Source organism: Anser anser (genome assembly GCF_964211835.1).
Source record: "Anser anser genome assembly, chromosome: 2".
NCBI classification, from domain to species: Eukaryota; Metazoa; Chordata; class Aves; order Anseriformes; family Anatidae; genus Anser; species Anser anser.
The window spans coordinates 44,896,734-44,918,619 of NC_139721.1; the positions used below are offsets into that span (position 1 = coordinate 44,896,734).

The window sequence follows — 21,886 nt, forward strand, 5'->3', positions numbered from 1 at the left end:
GTGCGTGACTTCTCTAGTGTTACACAGGAACAGCTGCAAAAGCCAATGCTTCGTACACAGGGAATTTATTTCCACTTTCCGGAAAGGTGAATGGCCTGAAAAATTAGCAGCCTATCTACTTTATGCCTTTTTCAGAGAGAATACACCGCTTCAATGTGGACACGCATTAAATAACTCAAGGCTTAGGTCCATTCACTCCAAGTTACCACCGAGTTCTTGTAGGTGACTGCGACTCTCAGCAGACACGTATCTGCCTTACAATGTAAATGCACCGGCTTGCCAGGAGTTCACCTAAGCCTGAAAACTATTAAAAAATTCCCTGGTTTAGACTAGTTAGAGCTAGTTTAAACTCTAGCTCTTTAGATCCTGTTTGGGAATACATCACCGGATTTGATGTGGATGGAAAAGTCGTATTTGCGTGGACACTTTTTAATCATCAGCTACCTAATTATTCATTGAGCTGTATGATTACTGAAATTGCATTTACTATCTCCTAGACTCCCATAACAGCTTCTTGCCATCATTATTTTAGCAAGTTTCCTCTGCTTACACCCACTTTCTACTACAAAACTTTTTTCTTTTTTTTTTCCAGTTGCTCTGCTAAACTCTAAGCTTGACCTGAAATTCCGCACACTAGATATTGCAGTCAAGCAGAATATATTACATATATGCATTCAGCAATTTTCAAAGCCAAAGTTCAGGAAAAGATAGTTCCACCTGTGCTGAAAAAAATCCTTTATAATTCTTTTGCTGAGAAGCATTTGCTCCTCCATGCTTTCAAATAAAAACTACACCCTTGTTAAATGGTGTATTTAAAAAATGTGTTGGGGAAGGGTAAGATTAATTCTATCTGCAGCTGTTGTTTGGTAATGAGTACTCAAGGACAATGTTGCTCTGAGCACACTTTTCTGTGCTTTAGCTGTGCTTACTTTAATTGTGCTTGAAAGAACTAGTCACTAGTTGTCAATAAATTGTTTTTAATGCCTCCTTGCTCACAGACTTCTCTGTGTCTGATTCATCTTTGTCTCTCTCTCTCTCTCTTTTTTTTTTTGTTTGGCTTCGCTGAGTGCAAATGTTCTTAGAAATTTACAGGGAGGTATGTTACAGGATAGCCTTATCCTTACAACAGATACAAAAGAAGGTAGGAGCGTAGCACTTAGGTACTACTCTCCATCCCTTCATCTCAGAGCACTTCACAAAACCGGGCAAGTGTTTCTGTCCCCACCCTTAGATGAGATGATGCCAAGCCCCTGGCGTGACTTCTCAGAGATGACTGGCACAGAAGCTGACACACTGTCTTCTGTTCCCTCCCTTGCCCCAGGGAAGGTTAAGTTCAGCTGATCATGTCACGCCAACAACAAAAATTCATAAGCAGGGATTCACTGTCTCCAGCACTTTCCCATCTCCTATTACTCAACGTACACTTCCCTGGTTCTGGTTTTATAGCCAAACGTAGCAAGAGGCCACGCAATTGGTTCAGACCCAGGAAAGACACCCCAAAACCTGGCTTCACGCAATGTCCCTCTGGAAGGGAGGGCAGTTTTCTCCAGGCTATTAGGTATTAGGCATGCTCTCAACTACCACAGCTGCAATTAGATGCATTTTTAAGCACCCTATTAGTGGGAAGTCTCGCTGTATTTCCAGGTAGAGTCTCTTCATACAGTAATAATTAGCTCAGGAAGCGCTTTGTTGCTTGGTACACAGGGAGCCAGGATCAATAGCGAGTGCAGGACTTGCACAGGTTCCCATCTGTGAGGGCTCCTGGGCCCCGAGGTTACACGTGGCTACAGAGGGCACTGTGATTTCATTACGTGTGGTTGGTTTTGTGTGTTTTCTTCCTTTATACCAGAGTTACAAAATTACAGAATCGAGGCTTTCTGTAGCGTGGTGCTTTGTATTAGGCATTGCCTGTCATATTCTGCCAAAACAAATTAGCCGCTGGCGCTGGGAGTAGATTCATTAGGACCCAAAGGAAATTATTTCACTGAGAGCTGCTCCTAGGTACTTGTGAGCTCAGAAACGTGCCAGCATCTTCTCAGGGACCCTTGGGGAACCAGCCCTTACGCTCTTAACCAAGCAGTTCCTGACAACACTCCTCTTTTCCGATTTTTGGCAGAATGATCACTGAGAAAAGCTTGAAGATGAGGCTAGAAATAAAGATTTACAAAGGAAAAAATGGTCACGACAGAAAGGAAATGGGAACCATATATAATAACTGCAGAGTCTGGCAAGGAAGGATTTTAACACCCATATGTGTATCCCTGCCACGGGTTTTACCAGGGTTTGCAATGAAAGGATCGTAGGACGTATTAAATGAAAGAATGCTGCAAACCCGTTCGCACCTTGGAAAGCATGTTTTTTTCCGAATTCTGTGACAAAGTCACTTGCAACTTAATGGTAACGGAGGAGGGGGGCCTGCGATCTGCCTGCTCTGAGAGCAGACCTGTTACCAGCTGTGATAAGGCACGGCTCGTCCCCAGGCGACACCGGACAGGTGCCGGGAGCAGGAACGCGTGGCACGTGGCAGCGATGGCCAACGCACTGGCATCAGGGGAGCACCCCAACCCCAAAGGCGACTCCCCAGATCTGGAGGCACCCCTGCTGCAGCTGTCGGCTCCCCTCATCGGCGCTCCCCTCATCGGCGCTGTCCCTGCCTGCTGCGGGCTGCCACCGCGACACGCCGCCCCACACACACGGCACCACGGCACCCTAACGGCGCACCGGGGCTGGCCAGGCATCCTCCACTTCGTAAAAAAACAAAAATAAATACCAACACTATAGTAGTATATAAGCTGTATCAAATATACCGACATTTTCTGCAGGAAAATACCAGTTTATTGAAGATTTTCCATTTTACCGCTAAATCAGATTGAAAGATGCTGTTTCAGGTGGTTTTGATACACCAGAACATATTTTTTAAAATCAACCCAACATCGCAATGCAGCTCCTTATTCTGGGAATGCCTGCTCCTGGGTGAGATGCCCACTCCTTTCCAGGAACTGTTTTGTTTTTTTTTTCTGGTGGCTTCGCTTCCCACAATACAAAGCAGGTTTCCCTCTGACAAAGCTCTCTGGTGCCTCCTGGACATTTAATTATGGGAGAAGGGTCTCAGATAATGAAATGGGAACATCATGCTCCTGAACCAACGCTTCTAAAAAGCAATAAACTGTGGTAGGGAAATGCAATTTAATTTTGAACTGACTCAGGAATTTCCCATGGAACATTAATTCTATTTTCTGCTCACCTCTGAATGTCAGCCTATTTTTCTTTTTCAGTTTAGGAAGCTTATAAAAGGTGTCGTGAAACTGTTTCCAAATCTGTGAATTCCTCCTCCCCCCCCCACCCCTTGCTGTAGCCCTGGGGAGGGGGATGCCAACTGAAAACAGACGCCTATTGTACCAAGCCTGAGCAGAGGCGATGCCTGTCCCGAGGACCTGCTATCCACATCCGTAACACAGAAAAGTAAGAAAGGTATTCCCACCCCCTTCCGTTTTGCAGGGGCTCAGAAAGCTCAACTTGCCCGAAGCTGCACAGGAATCCAGTGCAAGAGCCAGAAACAACCACAGCTCTGCTAAGCCCCGCTGTAATTTTTTACTCATCCTAACATATTTTGCCTCAAACTACTTCCACTTCAATACCAAAACAAATAATTACAGTGATACCTTAATTTAAGAACCAGTTGCCCCGGAAATTTAGCATGAGACTGAAGTGTTTAGCTAGTCTGAACTAGTTAAGAGAATACCCAACTGTTATCAGCTATCCGAGAACTGGCTTAAATGGCTTAAATGCTCCTGCAATTTCTCTTTTCTCCATTATTTATATTAAAAGTTCTGCATTTGCCTCTCCTTCATCCCCTAGACTTAACCACCCAGAAAACATCTCACGGCAGATCTGCTCACCCACATGCACCCAATGTTTCACAAAACTCCGGAAAGCTGATCAACAAGCGTGGACTCGATCAATTGGAATAAAGACAACAAAACATATCAGATCCGTCATCTTTCCTTCAAACCGAGGAAACATTTCTATTTCAGTTCATTCCGTTGCACCTATTTTTGCAAGGCATGGACTGGCATTGGATAAGTCTCTTTGCCACTCGTATCCATAGCCAAAAACGTTCGGTGTTCCAGTAACCCGCGGGCAGCGCCCGCTTCCCCCGGCTATCATGGGCAGCACTAACACGTCAGGAATCTGGAGCATGTTTGGGCGAACGGCCACCGACACCAGGGCTCGGAGCTCCTCTGCTACAAGTGTGCAACACGTGTGCCCAAAATGTGCGATAAAAATGATGCTGCCATTTAGGCACTTCTCACACCACGGGGTCAGAGGAAACTCTCACAATATCAGTTCCTGCTATACCACAAATTTTACATCTAACTTCCCACTGAGTTGCTGATATTTAATAAATCCTTTCGGTCAAAGGAACACCACAACTTCACCAGAAATGTTCGGGAAATACCCTGAAAATACCACTGAATCTGCTAGATAATGAAATTACTTTTGCTAAGTTGTAGAAAGAACACGATAGCTTGAATCTCCTTCTTACTCACAAACTCACATCTCCAGTAATTACTAGCAGGGGAATGCATCCATTTTTTAATTACTAGAATGACTTTGTTGAGAGAAAACATAAAGGCCAAAATGTAAAAAACATATAAAGTTCAAAAGCCAAGTAAAAGCACTATTTGGGAACAAACCAACAGAAAAGTTAAATCTAATTAACCCTGTGTTGTGATCAAACTCACACATAAGGAAATAGCAGATAAGTGAAACCAGGGCGAAAAAAGCAAACAAATACTGATTATATTCTCTGTAATGCCAAAAACAACCTGCTTTTCTACTTTGTGATAGTAAGCAGCATTTCAAGCATATCTCACTCATGAAGAGCAAAGGTTTGTGATAAAATTCAGCTGACAGGAAAAGAGCACTCAGAACTGTAATGGTAAGATTATTAAAGCCCAAGACTCCCTCGGCACGCCAAGACTTGCGAGTTAACACTTCATTGAAGAATAAAGTTCAAATAACCCACAATGGGAAAACGGGGAAAATAAATCACAGGGGAAAGCATTACTTAAAAACCTACCTTAAAGGACCTGCTGAGAGCTCTGAAAACACGAGCGAAGCACAGAGACCCCGCAGCAGCAAATGGCAAAAAGGCAAGCTTCCTACTTACCCTATGGTATGCACCATGATCTCTTTGGCCACCTCGGTAATTCCAAGGAATCCAGAATTATGTTATCTTTACGGGAACATTTAAGTCTCGAGAGGAGACAGAGGAAAGCCGACAACCAGAGCTCTGCGAGGAGCCAGGCGGAGAGGGATGAATTTAAACCCTGGCTCAAGATGCCGTGTTTTCTGCGTCTATCTTTAACTTGTAAATGATTTGGTTTCACATTCCTCTGAAGTCCTGCTGGCAGATGCCTTTGCGGAGCTTTTACCAATCACAGGCACCCAGACCCCCTCCCTCCCTCTGCCTCCCTCCTTGCTCCCTCCCTTCCCCTCCCTCCCTCCCTCCCTTCCTCCCTCCCTCTCCCCCAAGCCTGACACTCCATCCCCACCTCGCCCCCCAAACACAGCACATACCCCCCAAACACAACACATACCCCCCAAACACAGCACATACCCCCCCAAACACAGCACATACCCCCCCAAACACAGCACATACCCCCCCAAACACAGCACATACCCCCCAAACACAGCACATACCCCCCCAAACACAGCACATACCCCCCAAACACAACACATACCCCCCAAACACAGCACATACCCCCCCAAACACAGCACAGCGCAGCGCAGCACACACGCTTCACTCCAATAAAAATACTCCCTCCTCCCGCTCCGCAAGCAGCTCACACGCGCTGCCACCGAACTGGTGCTTTCACCACGTTCTCCGCTCCATTTCGGAGGCTCACGCAGCCTGTACGAAGACGCTGAAATAATCCAGTCCTTCCTTCGAAGCTGTTTCAAAACATGGTATCGCATGGCGTTGGAATAAAAATGGTAAGTGGCACTGTCTGCTTACGGTCAGAACAGAGGGACCTGAAATTATTGTTTGTGCCCAATCTAGTATTAGCCAAAGTCTCTGGGTCTAAAACCTGCAGTCACTGATTAAATCACAGTAAGAAACAGGATCACAACAAGGCATTTTCCAGAGATGACTACAAATGCCACCAGCTTGAGGGGCGCGAGGGCTGGGGAGAGGAAGGCACAGAGCAGCATTTCGCCCTCTGCCATAGCAAGCTTCTGCAGAGATTCATCTTGGGATGCTTACAGCACCTCTCCCCGTACAGAGATCTCTATTGAGGAACTGAGTACAAAAATAAGAAAGATTGTACCTAATCTCTAACATACAGCCTCCAAACTTTCACTCTTGGTAAATTTGTGACTTAACAATAACAATGCATTGCGATTTTGTTCGGAAGTCAGACTCTGAAATAAATAGACTAACTATTGGCAGCACTCGAGGAGACTGAAGTGAACAAGAAAGTCCTTCCACATAACCCCGTATTACTACCAGTGACTTTAGGAGTCATTAGGGTTGACACTAACCCTTGGCTCTTAATATCAGCCTTTTGAAGCTGCTAGTTCTTAATCTGTAAATGTGCGTTCAGTCAAATACTGCTTGCCATCAGGATGTTCTTATCTCAAAGACTGGTGTGAACGGAACGAGCCACAAGACTGCATGTAAAACATATGAATTATTGAACACTTCTGGTTGAAACTGGAAAATATCAATTTACAGTCACACCAGTTCAAACAGAAAACATGGTAAGAGTCTTTGTCTTACAGTATTTGGCCTTGTCCTGCTGCAAGCATGGTCGGGGCAGGGGGGCTGAGGCCAAGCTGTGTCCAGAATCACTTAGCTAAAAGCACAGTTCATAAAAGCTCTGCCAATGGCCTGTTTGAAGAAGTTTTGCACTATTCAGAGCACCTGTGTTGCGAAGCCAGGCTGACTTAGTAATAAAAGTCATCACACATTTAATCCAGGCTAACAAAAAAAAATAAAACAACAAAAAACCTCAAACTTGGAAAGGCCGAAAGAGCAGTAAAAGAGTAATCCTGAGGGCTGCACATTAGTGCAAAAGAAGTAAGCCTGCACTTCATCTCTGGCAAGCTACTGTTCACGCTGCTGCTGTAGGAGATGATGTTGGATAAAAACACTAACTCCACAGCCACCGTCGTGGTCAGTCCCACGGGCCCAAAGGCAAACTCCTCTCTACTTGGAGTCAGCTAAAGTTCACACACCTGGAAAAGTTGCCAGAAACATATAAATATTAAACTAGCTGACAAGATGACTCCTGCAAAGCTGAAAGATTTATTTTGAGTCACTAACCTTTGTTACTATTAGCAAATACAGACCTCAGTATGTTTAATGCCTGCCTCACAGAGAGCTTTATAAACTCCAGCAAGTGAAAAACATGCCAGGGCCGTCCTGCCAGACACTAAGGCAGTCGCTCAACTTCTCCTCCGCCTCAGGTCCTGAAACCGTGGGTTGCTGATACGACGATTCAGGGAATGTGTCCATTATTCAGTTTTAGGAGTTGCAGTGAATTGCAGGAAGGCTGCCTAGCACTGCTTCCTGATAGAGCCACGTCTACCACTGCGGCTTACAAATCTCTCACACCAGAGAAAGTCCCCAGGCCACAGCATCTCCCATTCAAAAGGAGCAACTCCACGCAGGGTAAAGGCATCACACCTCACAGCGGCGTTTTGCTACTGTTTTGTAAGGGTGTCAGACTTGAAGGGCAGATAACCATCAGAAGCAGAGTTAACGTTAGGTCTTAAGGAGCACAGGGCTTTAGATGCTCAGAGAGACAAAAGAGAAGGAACAAAGAGAAGCCGTGCTTTTGAGGCTGAGCGGCTTTTCATTACCCAGATGAGCGAAGAGAAAAGCAGCTCCCCACGGAAGAAAGTGTGATGGACCAATGTGATGGATCAGAAGTGAGGTGAAGGATTAACACTGAACTGTTTTCAGACTCTAACCTACCCCTAGAGAGTATGGGGAAGAACAATGGCAAGGAAATCCTCAAAAGCATGCCCACGGTTTTATCTGAACTTTTGTATTTCCTTTACTATGTAAAAAATTCCTTTACTAGGGTAAAAAGAGATTGGGTTTTGGATCCTCTGAAAGAACACTAAGCGTTTCTTTCCCATGTCCCTTAGGAGGTTAATTATAAACCTAAGAGTATGTGGGGTGAAGCTTTGAAAATGGGATGCTTGAAATTACTGGGAAGACTTGGATGTCAACATGGACACCAAGATCCCATTTCCATGAACGGGACAGAGAGGTCGTATGTCCCAAAACTGTGTCACGTAAGCCAGAGCAGAAGATGGGTGTCCAGCTTCCTCAGACGAAGAGGCGTGCAGCAACACCAGTGCCTAACGCAGCCAGAGCTGAACACAGAGACCGGCGGAGCGTACAGCTGGGAGAGATGTACCAAGGCTGGGGGAGGGACTGCTGCTCCTTCTCTCTCAGCAGGGCACGTTGCTTAAAAACATCGCCAAATGCAACGGGGCATTGGATTTGAGATGTACAGCAAGCTCCTGCGGAGGTGCAGGAGCTGCGTGTAGAGCAGGGCGCGGAGGGGGGAGCGATTTGGTGCCAGCGACAAGTGTAAATAGGTGGCATGTCTCAGCCGTGTGACTTCCTGCCACCCCCAATTTAGCCCCGTGCCTGAGAGACATGTTCTGTCCCTTCATATTCAGCTATTTTTAATGTGCACAGAATTTGCTCTCGGTCTTCTCTTGCCTGTCAGCATCTTGAATTCATTTCTCTTGACAGTTTTAAGATTTGGACTTACTGGGACAAGCAACGTTTTTCACCCGACAGGCCCGGTCCTTCTACGTCTTACTCAGAGTAATTCCTGCTCGTAGGAACATCTTATTAACCTCTGCAGCTGATTTTCAGGGTTTGCCCAAGAGTAAGAGCTCGGCGTAGAGGACTACCATTACACGGCAGGAATGCAGTCCCCGTGTGTCACGGTGCCTCGAACACGCTGACTTTTTCAGCATTATTCATCGACTCCACCACCCCCGGCCTGCCTCCAGCCCTGGTTACTCAGCGGCTTGGCTACCCCAAGGGCCCTCTCCAGCGGGCTCCAACAGGCAGCGTTTGGCCAAGAGCTGACCCACGAGTTGCTCCTCTCCCACCTACCACCTTTGTACTCAGAGACGGGGAGCAGCTCCTGAAGCCAGCGGGGACGGGGGGCTCTTGGTGTCACCCCATAGCTCTTGCTACCCCGCTGCCCCTCGCTGCAGCTCTGGAAGGCAGCGCAGGGGATGGAGATGGACGGAGATGGGCACAGCTCTGCCCCAGTCCCCAGGGGGAGCCTGGCTGCCCCAAGGAAACCCATCCCAGCCCCCTGTCACCACGTCGAGTCCTCCTGCCACCCGCAGCAGGCTCACCAGCTAACAGCCGGCACTTCGGGCTGACGCATCCGGCCACTGACAACGCTCGGGTGCGTCAGCTCCTCTGTAAAACGTATTCAAATGGCCTGTATTCTGGAAAAGCAGCAACAAAGTAAATGGGGAATGCTCTCGGTACGCAATGCACAAACAGTTTTGCAGCAACAGAGGATTCTCTGTGCTGGCTTTTCTGTTTTTAACGTCTGCACTTCTGTGATTGAAGCTACATTGGAGAATGTCCATGGTTATACATCTAAGCTTCAGGAAAGAATCATATTTTCAGTTAATCCATTTTACAGAATACAGAAAAAAAAATCTGTGATTTACTTTTGAACATTTCTTCCCTATGTACTATGTCTGCTATTGACAGTTTGTGGGCCTTTTTTGGACAAACTTGTGCTTGAAGCTAGTGTTTATCACCATACATAAGCATCTCACAAGAGTCAGGATATAAAGGCTTCGACTTTACTTTTCTACACAAGAACAAATTATGAACATTAACTAAGAAGAATTAGGCAACTTCTGAAAAACCCTGTGCAGTTGCCTTGTCTCTGCAAAATAAAACCATTACTTACCAGATGCAGACGTTCAGTTTACTTGAAAAATACCTAAGAGGACAACCAGAATCATGCGGCTTCCATTTATCTTCAGTCCAAACACTAAATACAGAAAAAAGACTACTCTTCTTGGTAGATGTCCAAACTGATAGCAAAACAAAGACCTCTGAGATTTAATAAAATCAAAAGAACTTAAAAAAAACAGTAAGCTATTGTTGGTAAGTTGATTAATTTTACTACATTGAAAGGAAAAATATTTATCTTTAACAAAAAAATTTAAAAGACAGGTAAACCTGCTCCCACACAGCACTGACCCTTGGAAAAGTCCTTTTGGCCTGATGGTGCTCGTGGATAAATAAAAAGGCTGTATCATCCATTATTGGTTCCGTGCCTGAAAACGCTGAACTTGAAAGGTTTGAAGTGACAGCTGTATTTCATTAAAGTTGCTTCGTGAGCAGTGCAGCTAATGAGGATCGTTTTCCTAAGGATTTATGATCCTTTGTTATTTACTGTTCCCAATGACAGCCGTCCCCATTTTCTCTGAACTCCCACAACTACTTCTACCCCTCAGGTCTTGAGCGCTGCCCATGTCTACCTTCAGCTTCTTCACATCAACCACACAACCAACCTGTGCCACCATCTCCCCAACAGTCCTTTGAATTTCCCCAGGCCTCCATAGCTGTCCTTTCAGCTGCTGCTCTAATCTGCAGTCCCATTCCTTTTCATATTCCCTTTCATAGAATGGTTTGAGCCAGAAGGGACCTTAAAGATCATCTAGTTCCTTAAAGATCATCTAATTCCAATCATACTTTCTCACTGTCCAGGGAAAAAGCAGCAGACAGGTGATAAGAGTCAAGGAGAATCAGTAGAGTTGAGACTTCTTCCCCCATACTAAATTCAGCAGAAGGTGTCTAATGAGTTCAAAACCACTGACTGCGACCAGGAGTGTGAGAGACACAAACATCATGATTGTGTTTCCTTACAGAGCCAAACTAAGAAGTGAAATACAACAAACAAAAAACCTGTATGCCAGTTACGAAGATTCATGACGTAGTGTTTGCTCCGGCATACGGACCTCATCGGCTCCTCATCGGTAAGAACCCTCTACGGCTTTGAAGGTTTCGTGTCTGCTCTGACCCAGTATGCAGAAGGCAGTGATGACTGCTCAGTAAGAGAGCTCATGGCAGCCAGCACCTGAAACATTTGTGAAATTACAGATCACAACACCAAAATTTGCCTTGTCACAACCTTCTCCTGCAATGCTTGTCCTTATTCCTGAAATTATGAAATGAATGGAATATTGTTGTTAAGGAAATGGAAATGTTATCCTGTCTCATTCCAGCACCTTGGTTTCATTGCAGTGCTATGTTCTGCACTGAAAGAAGACTTCCAGTAAGTTCTTTCATAAAGATGCCACAAGCGTTAGGTATTCATATTTGCCTGGACAGACAACCACAGGCCTTTCGAGAAATTTGGCCAACGTCTGAAGTGTGTGTGCAGGCAGACATGCATGTGGGTGACGTGACACACACTTTTTTTCAGGACTGGGATAGGATAATCTATGAAACACATTCTCTGTTCAGTTTAGCCCAACACAGGAACAACCCTCTTTCATCCACCCCACATCCCACCAAAAAATCCCTCCTGCTCTAAAACGAAACTCTGAGGCTTACTTTATTCAAACCTCCAGACAAAAACCTTGGGAAAAAGGGGAAACAGTGTTTTTTTTTTTAGAAAAAACAAACAAACATAAGAACATGGAAGGAAGGCTAAAAGTCTCAGCACTGATAACGACTGTTGGAGCATTAATATATAGGGCACTGGCAGGAATCTCACCGGATCAATTACATAAAAGCACTAGCGTCTGCCTTGCCCTGCGAAGTGCACCAGGGCTCTGCAGAGGCTGTGGCAGGTGTCTCTGCCACGCAGCCATCTCCTGCCGCCTGCATCCTGACCCGACGGCATCCCCGCTCCCCTCGGACTGGGTCTCCTCGGACTGGGTCTCGGTCCCGCTGGGAGTGGGGACAGAAGGGGATGCTGCTGAGCCTGGGGGCCCGAGCTGGGATGGAGCAGGCAGGGTGAGACAGCCTGGAAGAAGCTTGTCCTACTGCTCCCTCTGCTGTACCCATCCTGCGGAGAAATCCCAAATGTCAGCCGGAGAGGCTGGGATGACGGATGGCAGCTTTCGGCGAGCAATCTGCTCGCGGCACAGACCCCGGCAGACCTGAGAAAGGGGCAAAGGCGCGGCTGATGAGGAAGGAATGACCACCACCCCGCTCGGGAGATGGCGTGACGGGGACCTTTGTTAGCGCATCCCATCTCGTTTGCCCTGTACCTGCTGGGAGAGGTGCTGTCCTTCCGCTTCCAGAACAGCGCAGGGAGCACGGGAAAACAACGCCTCTCCTTGAGCACGGTCTTCCCGCTTTGTAACCCAGATTTAGACTATGATCTCATCTTACGAGAGGGATGGGTGTCACGATCAGCTGCGCGGCTCAGCCTGCAGAGAAAGGCGCATGAAACTCCCCAGGCACGGCTGGGTTGCTTACAGCAGCCAAACGACAAGTTATGCAATGCCGGCAGTAAATGCCTCACATAGCCTGGCTGCTCGCAGACATCAAACGGGAAAAAAAAAACACCCAATTTGTGAATCATGTTAATGCCACGCTGCATTTAACTAGATGAAGCATAAGCAAAAGAGGGGAAAGGGGGCACACGGCTTATAGAAACGCAGTCAATTCATCATTTGGGAATTAGCAATTTGATTGTCAGAGAAAGAACTTTTTTAACCCGTGCCTTTTTTAACCCACAACCACCTGAGCATCACTTCAGTCAATAATCTCACTGTGCACACTATTTCTGAGCGTTGAAAAACTGGCAGCACTGGCTACCACCTATAAAAGGCACTTGCAGCTGCCATGAAAGCCCTTCTCTGAATACAGTGAAAACTGGTACCCCGAGAAAAATACGTATTTCCAAACGCTCAGACATTACAGTGTGCTTTTCCCGATCTTCAGAGCAATATTTCAGTTACCGCACACTTCCCTTTTAGCTCTGATTTATGGAAATCCAAACCAGAGTAGAGACTATCTACTCTGAAGAAATCACTCTCAAGCACTTTTCTCTGAGAAGGTGCAAACTCATCAGAATAGGAAGGAATGATTAGAAGAATCAGCACCTTCAGGAAAAGCATACACTTTCCATATGAAAAGAGACGATTAAAGGCTGAACGGATGGAACGCAGCATTTAGGATTTGGCGACTTTGAAAGTCCAATCAGATACTCATCTTAAACCTTCTGGAGAATTTCAGGAACTTTACGCAACGATTACTAAAAATAAAACCCCAAACCCTCCTAACACGAGTATGAGATTTAAAAAAAATAATTATTAATGAATTCTAGAAAGGCAGTGTTAACAGATTAACTGCATTCCCTTTTTCTCCAAGCCCTAAGAATGATTTCCTTTTGTATTATAGAACATCTTCCAGCTAATGAAAACACTACAAACTGGATTTTATGATATAACATGGTGATAAAGTGAATTACATTTAAATGTCAACGGGTTCTATGGAACAGAGCAAACTTGAAAAAACTCATTCAGTAATTTTAAAGTTGTGAATAATTAGCATGGCATTTTCAAACGCACTTGGTCATGACCTAATTCTTCTTCAAATGCTTCAATTTTAGTTTTCACAAAGCTATACAAGCCCAGCAATACCACCACAGCAGTAGAACCAATGCTACAACAATAAAGTCCTACTGGAAAATCTCACCTTTAAATGAGTGGCTCTAGCAAAGGAAAGGGAAATGACAATTTGGGGTAGAAACCATTCTTTTCAGTTGCACTACTCCAAATTTCCATAAATGCAAACAAACCCAGTTTGGTCTCAAGGGGGACACAATGATGTGTCTAATTCACACTTGCTCAGTTTACATCAAAAAGGAACTACTCTCATCTACATTTACAGCTGGAATGGAATTGAAAGCATAAACTAAACTAACAACTTCCACAGGAAAAGTGATTAGATCGAAAAATATTTTATCTGTAATAATCCAAGAATATGTACAAATTATTTTAACATTGCCCTGTGATGCATCGTGACAAATAACCCACGCATAAATATACAATGTGTATGCATAGAAGCTAAACCCAGGTCTGGACATAATCTACTTGCTGTCAGATACCACAAAGCTGCTTTGAATAAACATCCTCATTTTTACAGCTCTTTCTCCCCTCTCTGAATTCATTCTGTTTATCCCCAAATAAAAGAAATTATTATTTTTTTGCTTTGTTTGGAATAGCACATGCTTTATCTAAGAACCTCAGACATTACAGTGTAAATTATTTGTACTGCTTGTTACGAAAAGTCTTGCTCCGGGACTTTGTGACTGAACACTGAATACCTGAGGGAAATCAAATTAACAGCAGCTGAGACAGGACTATTAAAGACATGTTTTCCCCTATGTACAGTAGTTTGCTAATGGCATCAAGACGGTGAGGATAAAGCAAGGACATTTCTCTGAACCTTCACTGTATTTCACGTTACTGTCTATTTCTGTGAAGGAGCTGTGGACACAGCAATGTTGATAGGTGCTGGGGCTCCTCGAGACTCAGTGCAAGCATGGAGATTTCCCAACCACACATAATATGAAGACGCTAACTTCCCAAACTAACCAAGCAACCTTTTTGCTCAAGAACTGCAAGGTTGCTTCTGGCTTTAAGTGCAACAGTGCAAGGAAGTGGAGCACCAAAGCCTATCTCCCCTGCCCTCCCTCACCCTGCTGGAGCTCATGCCCTCAGGAGGCACCGTTGGGCCCCCAGAGAAGGGGAAGGCTTTGGGATGGCACCCAGCAGCCTTCTGCACACCCTGCCAGGGCAATGTGCTCACTCAGGCAAGGGCAGGCCGTCTCCATCACCCACCTGCAGTGCTGTGCAGAGCAGGGTGCCCAGGCCCATGTCCAGGTGGCTTTGGAAGATCTCCGGGGAGGGAGCTCCACAGCCTCTCTGGGCAACCTGTGCCAGTGCTCTGCCACCCGCACATAAAGCAGTGCTGCCTGGTGTTCAGGGGGAGCCTCCTGTGGGCCAGTTTGTGCCCATGGCCTCTTGTCCTGGCACTGGGCACCACTGAACAGAGCCTGGCTCTGTCCTCTTGGCACCTCCCTTCAGGTGTTTACAGACATTGATGAGATCCCCCTGAGCCTCCTCTTCTCCAGGCTGAGCAGTCCCAGCTCCCCCAGCCTCTCCTCACAAGGAAAGGTGCTCCAGGCCCTTCATCGTCTTGGAGGTCACCCACCGTATTAACTCTCCCTGTGCAATGAGTGACAGAACATCTCTACTGCTTTCAGAAGAGGGCAAAGACATGGTATCAAAATGTTTAGGGTGATGAGGACTGCTTTTGCAACTGGGCTGAGCACTGGGGAGCTGCAGTGGGAGGACTGTAGCAGTTCTCAGCTCTGTGAATTTGGGAAGCTTTCTCTGACCTTCGTTCTCAGAACTATGGTCATCGCTTGCCTGCTCCTGCACCTTACCTGTTTGGTCTATTTAGCCTCTTCATGGTGGGTGCCATGTTACGGGGTGCTTAGAGGAACTAAAACGTTGAGCCAGGACCTCCCAGCACTACTGCAACTGAATTACTGAAAATTGCTTAGGGAATATTTTTATTCCATTTAGTAAACGGAAAAAATAACTAGGTAAAACAAGAAAAAGCGCAGCTTCCTTCAAAAGCCTCTTTAATCAGCCCCAGAATCTGAATCAATGCCGAGCACAAAGATTTAAATTTGGCTTAATGAAAACTGAATAGACCAAAAAACAACAAAAGAAGTCTCTTTACAAAAGGTATGGATCCTACCTCGCCAGTAAATAATTAAAGCTCCTCTCTGTTCCCTTCCGCTTTCTATTTTAAGGCTTTTCATTACATGGGATCAAAGTCAGCTCGAGTTGGAGAGAGTTAGACAAATCCATCACGGAGACAGGACAGCCGTGTGATCTCAGCCTGGTGACAGCGGCCTGGCGATGCCACCTCACCGCTCCTGAAGACACGGCAATGTCAGGCATATGGCTCGAAACTCGAGGCGAGGTGCAGAAACCCTCTTCGACCGGGGAAACAAAACGAAACAAGCGTAAAGCCGGCATCAAGGCTGCTACGGCCAGCACCAGCCATGGGGCTGAGGAAGAGCTGCCCCAGAAAGGGGTCAGGTGCAGGGGTCAGCAAGGACCAGGAGTCTTCGAAAATCAGCTCTGCGTGGAAAGAGCGATTTTTGTTTGAGAGGCGGTAAATGAGGAGAGGCGGGATAAATGCAGGATAGCTGTATAAAAATTATAAATAGCACAAAGAAGGAAAACGAACCATTCGTATTTGCTTCCTCACAACAGAAGAAAAAGAATAGACTGAAGCCCAAAGACAAACTAATTACTGAGACAGAGAGGAAAAGTTAAACAGGAAGGTTAAAACTGAAAGGCAAATTTAAAAGAGAGTAATGAAAAGTCTGTTCTACCTTTTTAAACCTAAAGTACAGTTTACCCTGTGGAGCTGTCTGCCGTATAATATAATTGGGACCAAAAAGGACTATTAAGAATATTCATTAGATTGTTAATGAATTCTTGCACGTTCCCATTAGAAACTCATTTGTTTTAAAAAGAAAGAATATAATCCTTAATGAACCTTGCTTTCTTTAAGCAAGAGAAGACAAACATTTATACTTCCTGACACAAGCAATGATTAAATGCCAGGGATTAAGAAGAAAATACCCCTTTTGTGTCATATTATTTCATAGCTATCCACTGGCCAGTTCCTGCACACTGCCAGGAACAATGTACTGGGTCGGATCCAACACAACAATGTTTGGTTAACACTAAAGTTCAATCAGGAGATTTCTGTATAAAACTTCCGTTTAAGAAAAAAAGATTACCGCCTTGGGACTGCACCATAAACCTTTGCTTTCTAATACATTTTTTTGCTCTGACTGCCAGTAGCTAGCAGCACTTGAAGATGAAGGCAGCAAGCATACATCAACTCTACTTGCTTTGGTGTGTAAAAACACTTTGCCCTAGATTTGGGCCAAGATGCATTATTTCACTTCCCTGAGCTGCTTGACATGCCACACAAACTTGACTTGTGGTCTGCAGCGAAGATTATTTGCAGTTCTTGGAGTTGCAGGGTCTACCCGCCGATGAAGCTTGCCACTACACTGTGACACAGACGAAAACTGTGGAATCGTTACAGAATAAAAAAAAATAGAAATCTCAGTGCTATGAAATGTATGCAAGTCATCTCTCAGAGCGCACTAAGACGAAAACAAAGGAACAGTTCAGCACATCACTAGCTGCAAGAGCTATTTCAAACCCTGCTCTGGATTACCTTCTCCCGGTGAGGCGGGACCTTCTCCCGGTGAGGAAATGCACCCCGGGGACGCGCAGAGGCCCCAAACAGCAATGTTCTCCTGTGTGACCTCATTAGCAGCCGATGTGTGGGAACATCTCCTTTAAACGCGCGATTCTCCCGTTTACTTGGAGACGGTTCTTTAATCAAATTCATGAAATTACTTTCACTTGGTACCAGACAGATAAATAAACCCACATTATTCAGGCCCAACAGTTCTTCAAGTGAAGGAAAAAAAAAAAAAAAACGCAATAAAAATTTAGATTGGAAAGGTTTTGATGCTTTATGTGGGAGTTAGCTGCATGCAGAATTGAACTGTATTTCTTGGTTCAAATGAACTAAGCTGTACTGACAAGAGCATGCTGAATTAGATCCGGTTGTAACCCGAGGTGAACCTGCAGGATAAACCTTACGTCATTCTGTTGCTGCAGTTCTTTCTTTCTTTTTTTTTTTTCTTTCCATGAGCAAATGTGGCTCACTTCCCTCAGTCTCTGAAATGCCACATCGGCAGTGCTGTCCATGGGGTATAAGTCGAAATAGAGCATGTTTGGATTTATTCATTTCAGGCCTCTGGGAATGGAATTGAGCTAGTGAAAGAGACTGAAGTAAGAACACAGAGGCATGAGGGAGGCAGACATGCAGATTTTTTTAAAGATAACAGGGGATATAAACAGATTTTTTTAAAGATAGCATGGGGTATAAAAGCCTGCCTTGTGCTGAAAGACGTACACCCACCCTTCTGGTTTGGACTGGCCTGATGACTACCCAGGGTAAAACCAGCCCCGTGCTCCCTCCTCCACATGCCTGTAGGGTCATCTTGCCTTGCATCGTGGAGGAACTGCAACTAACTGGTGACGATGCCAAGCCCTTCCTGGCTGCAAAGTGTTAAAAATACTTCATTTCCACAGCACCCTACACACAGCCTTGGAGAATAAGACACAAACCTCCAACAGACTGAGAACTCCTTGTCTTGGCTTACCAGTAGCACGAAGGACAATGAGGACACAGGGTGCTTGGCACAACAACCCTTTCTGCCAAATTTCCAAACCACATCGTTGCTTCAGAGACTTAACTGTGCAGGAAATACTGCTGCTACATTGGACCTCGTGGCCAGACCGACAAAACGTGCTCTGTGTTCGTCCTGAGACACATTTCTGAGCACAGATCTACTTTCAGAGTCAGCTGGAAGCCTCGGTAGCGTTAGATGAACAAACACATGACCCTGAATCATCTCCGCATCTGAAGGCTCCTTTCTGTTAGGATTATTATTGACTTTCTGGGGCATGGCTGACCATACAGGAGCCCTCCCTGGATTAACCTTTGTACCCATGAGAAAAGCAACTCTATTTGTACGTGGACTAGCTGGGTAATAGATAGACCTCTGCTCCATCACACAAGCTCCTTGCCTGCAGAGGCCTGGAAGGAATCCTCTCCCTGCTCAGTGGGACTGGTAGGACACCGTAAAATTGATTCAGTACATCGGTTTGGAAGGAAAGACAATTATTCAGTGCACACCGCTGCTGACTGCAATGCCCCAGACTACAATCCATCGGCTGATACACTTTCTGCCTTCATCATAAAACAAGTCAGCTGGAGAACAGGGCTGGTGCAGCAAGGACAGGGCACGCAGCTGGTCCAGGCCAGCCTGCAGCCACCATGCACGTTTACAAGTAGCGACCACCCTGCAGAATGAGAGAGAGAATCTCTTGCTCCAAATTCTTGAGGAAGATATCCCAGCCATTTTCTTTATTTTAGAAATATTTTTCCTTTCCCTTCGCACTGGCAGCAGACAACATGCAGACGACCTTCCACACTGTCAGGAGTTGCCTTTCTCTCTCCTAAGAGCTATGGGTGCTAGATGTTATTTTCCAACCCTGTATAACCATTTCTCCAAAAGATATTCAGGTAGATAACCTTGATAATGATTTTCTCATGTATATTCAAGCTCATATGCAATGGAAATGCTCTGGAGATACCACAATTTTGCTTAATAAAAATATAAATCTCTATACAATTTCATCACTTAAGGCCTTGAATAACTGGAAATCTTCCTCCTACATAATTTGTCATGATTTCCTCTGTATGAGTCTAATGTAAGAAGTGTATAGCTAAATTATGCAGAACTATAAACTTGCTTAACTGTTTGTAGGAAAGGAGAACATGAAAAATAAAGCGTCTTTAATAGTCAGGAATATAGAAAAGCCCAACAGAAAGCTGAAGAAAAGACAATTTTTTAATTTATTCTTTCAGTGGACAGGTTTACTAGTATTTAGCTAGTATAAATAGAAGTAAATCTGAGAATATACTGTCATTCCTTAAAACATATGGAAACCAAGAGCTGGCAGAACTAATTACTGAGCAGCTATATAAACAAACATAAACATAATATGCAGAAAGGTCAAATTACACTGAGAGTTCACATATCTCTTGCCTTAGTTTCCCCTCTTGGAACTGCAGTGGCTGCACCCATGTGGCTCAATGATATCATTTGCACAGAATCTGTAGCATTAGACATCCACAGCAAACATAATTTCATTCATTGCCTGGCAGGAGGTTCATCAATAGTCCACCCTTCATGCCTTTTAGTTTGCATTACCTTTCTTCTCTTGGAGTAGTCTGTTGTTACACAATAGGAGACTTCTCCTCCTATTCTCAATGCAAATAGGGAAATAAAATCCATCAGTCCTCTACCTGCCTTACTACTTCCCTCTCACACTGCTCATCTCTCTCTGATCTCTCAGCTCACTACTGACAGGGCTCTTAAAGCCTTTAGCTTTCTATCTGGATGCTGGGGGCAGATCCCCACCACAATCTGACCAACCCCTGATCTCTGATAGAGATCTTTGCTTTCACTTTTGGTCTCTCCTACCTCTGCTGACACAGCAAAAAGGCTTTACAAGGTCACATATATACATTTAATCAGATGTTCTTTGACTTACAATGAAAACCATGGGAAAGCACAAATGAACCTAAGGTTCATGATGTGAGGCTCTGTTGTTATGAATTATAACATACTAATCACAATTTGCAACTCCCTTGTGTTAGAATAGAATAGAATAGAATAGAATAGAATAGAATAGAATAGAATAGAGTAGAATAGAACAGAACAGAACAGAATAGAAGAGAACAGAACAGAACGGTTCTGTTGGAAAAGACCTTCAATCAAAGAATCATAAAATCATAGAATGGGTTGGGTTAGAAGGACCTTAAAGATCCCCCAGTTCCAACCCCCTGCCATGGGCAGGGACACCTCCCACCAGACCAGGTTGCCCACGGCCCCATCCAGCCTGGCCTTGAACACCTCCAGGGATGGGGCATCCACAGCTTCTCTGGGCAGCCTGTGCCAGGGCCTCACCACCCTTCAAAGATCATCTAGTCCAGCTGCCTGATATAGTCAGGGCTAAACAAAAGGTAAAGCATATTAATGAGGGCGGTGTCCAAAAGCCTCTTCAATACTGACAGGCATGGGGCACCAACCACCTCTCTAGAAAGCCTGTTCCAGTGTCTGACCACCCTCACGATGAGGACATTTTCCCTAGAGCCCAGTCTGACCCTCCCCTGGCGCAGCTCTGTGCCGTTCCCAAGCATCCCGTCAGTGGTTCCCAGGGAGCAGAGGCCGGCACCTCCCTCTGCTTCCCCTCCTCAGGGAGCTGCAGGGAGCAGTGGGGTCACCTCTCGGCCTCCTCTTCTCCAGGCTGGGCGATCCAAGCACCCTCAGCCTCTCCTCACAGGACATGTCTTCCAGCCCTTTTAGCGGCTTTGTTGCCCTCTTCCGGATGCTTTCAGGACCTTAACAACCTTTCCATACTGCGGAGCCCAGAACCACACACAATATTCAAGGTGAGGCCGCACAAACGGTACGTATGTTGGGAGAATCTCCTCTTTTGACCAGCTGGTCAGAAGACGGTAACATCTTTGTTCTTTAAATGCCTTTCAGGAGCACCCAGGATAATCTTCTCCATAACTCTTCCAGGGACTGAGGTTAGACCAACAGGTCTGTAGGTTCCTGGGTCTAGTCTCATGCCCTTCCTGTAGATGGGTATAACGCTGGCTAGCTTCCAGTCAGCTGGGACCTCCCCAGACTTCCAAGACCTTTGATAAATTGTTGAGAGGGGTCCAGCTGCAACATCCACTAACTCCTTCAGTAAGCATGCTGGGGTGAATCCCGTGAGGCCCCAGGGACCTGTGAACGTTGAGCTGATGCTGCTGTTCCCTTCAATCCCGGTGACCACAGATGGAAAGTCACTGCTCCCGCAGTCATGGTCCTCTAACTCTGAGGTCCTGGCAGCCCAAGATCTGTCATCACCGCTAAATACTGAGGCAAAAAAAGGCTTTAGATCCCTCAGCCTTTTCTTCCTCCCTACTTGTTAGGTGACCATCCACTCCAAGTATTTGTCTAGAGTTTTCCTTTGGTCTCCTCTTACTACTGAGGTACTTGAAGAAGCTTTTTTAGTTTTCTGACACAACAGTGGCCAGTGTCAACTCAAGTTGGGCTTTGGCTTTTCTCATTTTCTCCCTTGCAGATGCAGCTCTGTAAACTCCCTGAGA

At 45.4% G+C, this 21,886-nt stretch overlaps 1 protein-coding gene across 13 annotated transcripts in view; it reads right to left on the reverse strand.

The window, feature by feature from the left end:
• Positions 1-21,886, reverse strand: part of DTNA (dystrobrevin alpha) — a 225,294-nt gene that overhangs the window by 173,088 nt on the left and 30,320 nt on the right. For 3 of the 13 annotated variants that reach the window (XM_083823440.1, XM_083823441.1, XM_083823455.1), the window contains exon 1: positions 5,174-5,455. The exons of 6 other annotated variants lie outside the window; for them this stretch is intronic. In XM_083823440.1, the coding sequence (XP_083679566.1) occupies positions 5,174-5,190 (17 nt within the window). In that variant the 5' untranslated portion in view covers positions 5,191-5,455. Of the gene's footprint in view, positions 1-5,173; positions 5,457-21,886 lie in introns of those variants that run through there. 4 more of the 13 variants (XM_083823458.1, XM_083823460.1, XM_083823451.1 and 1 more) reach the window with 3 other exon arrangements.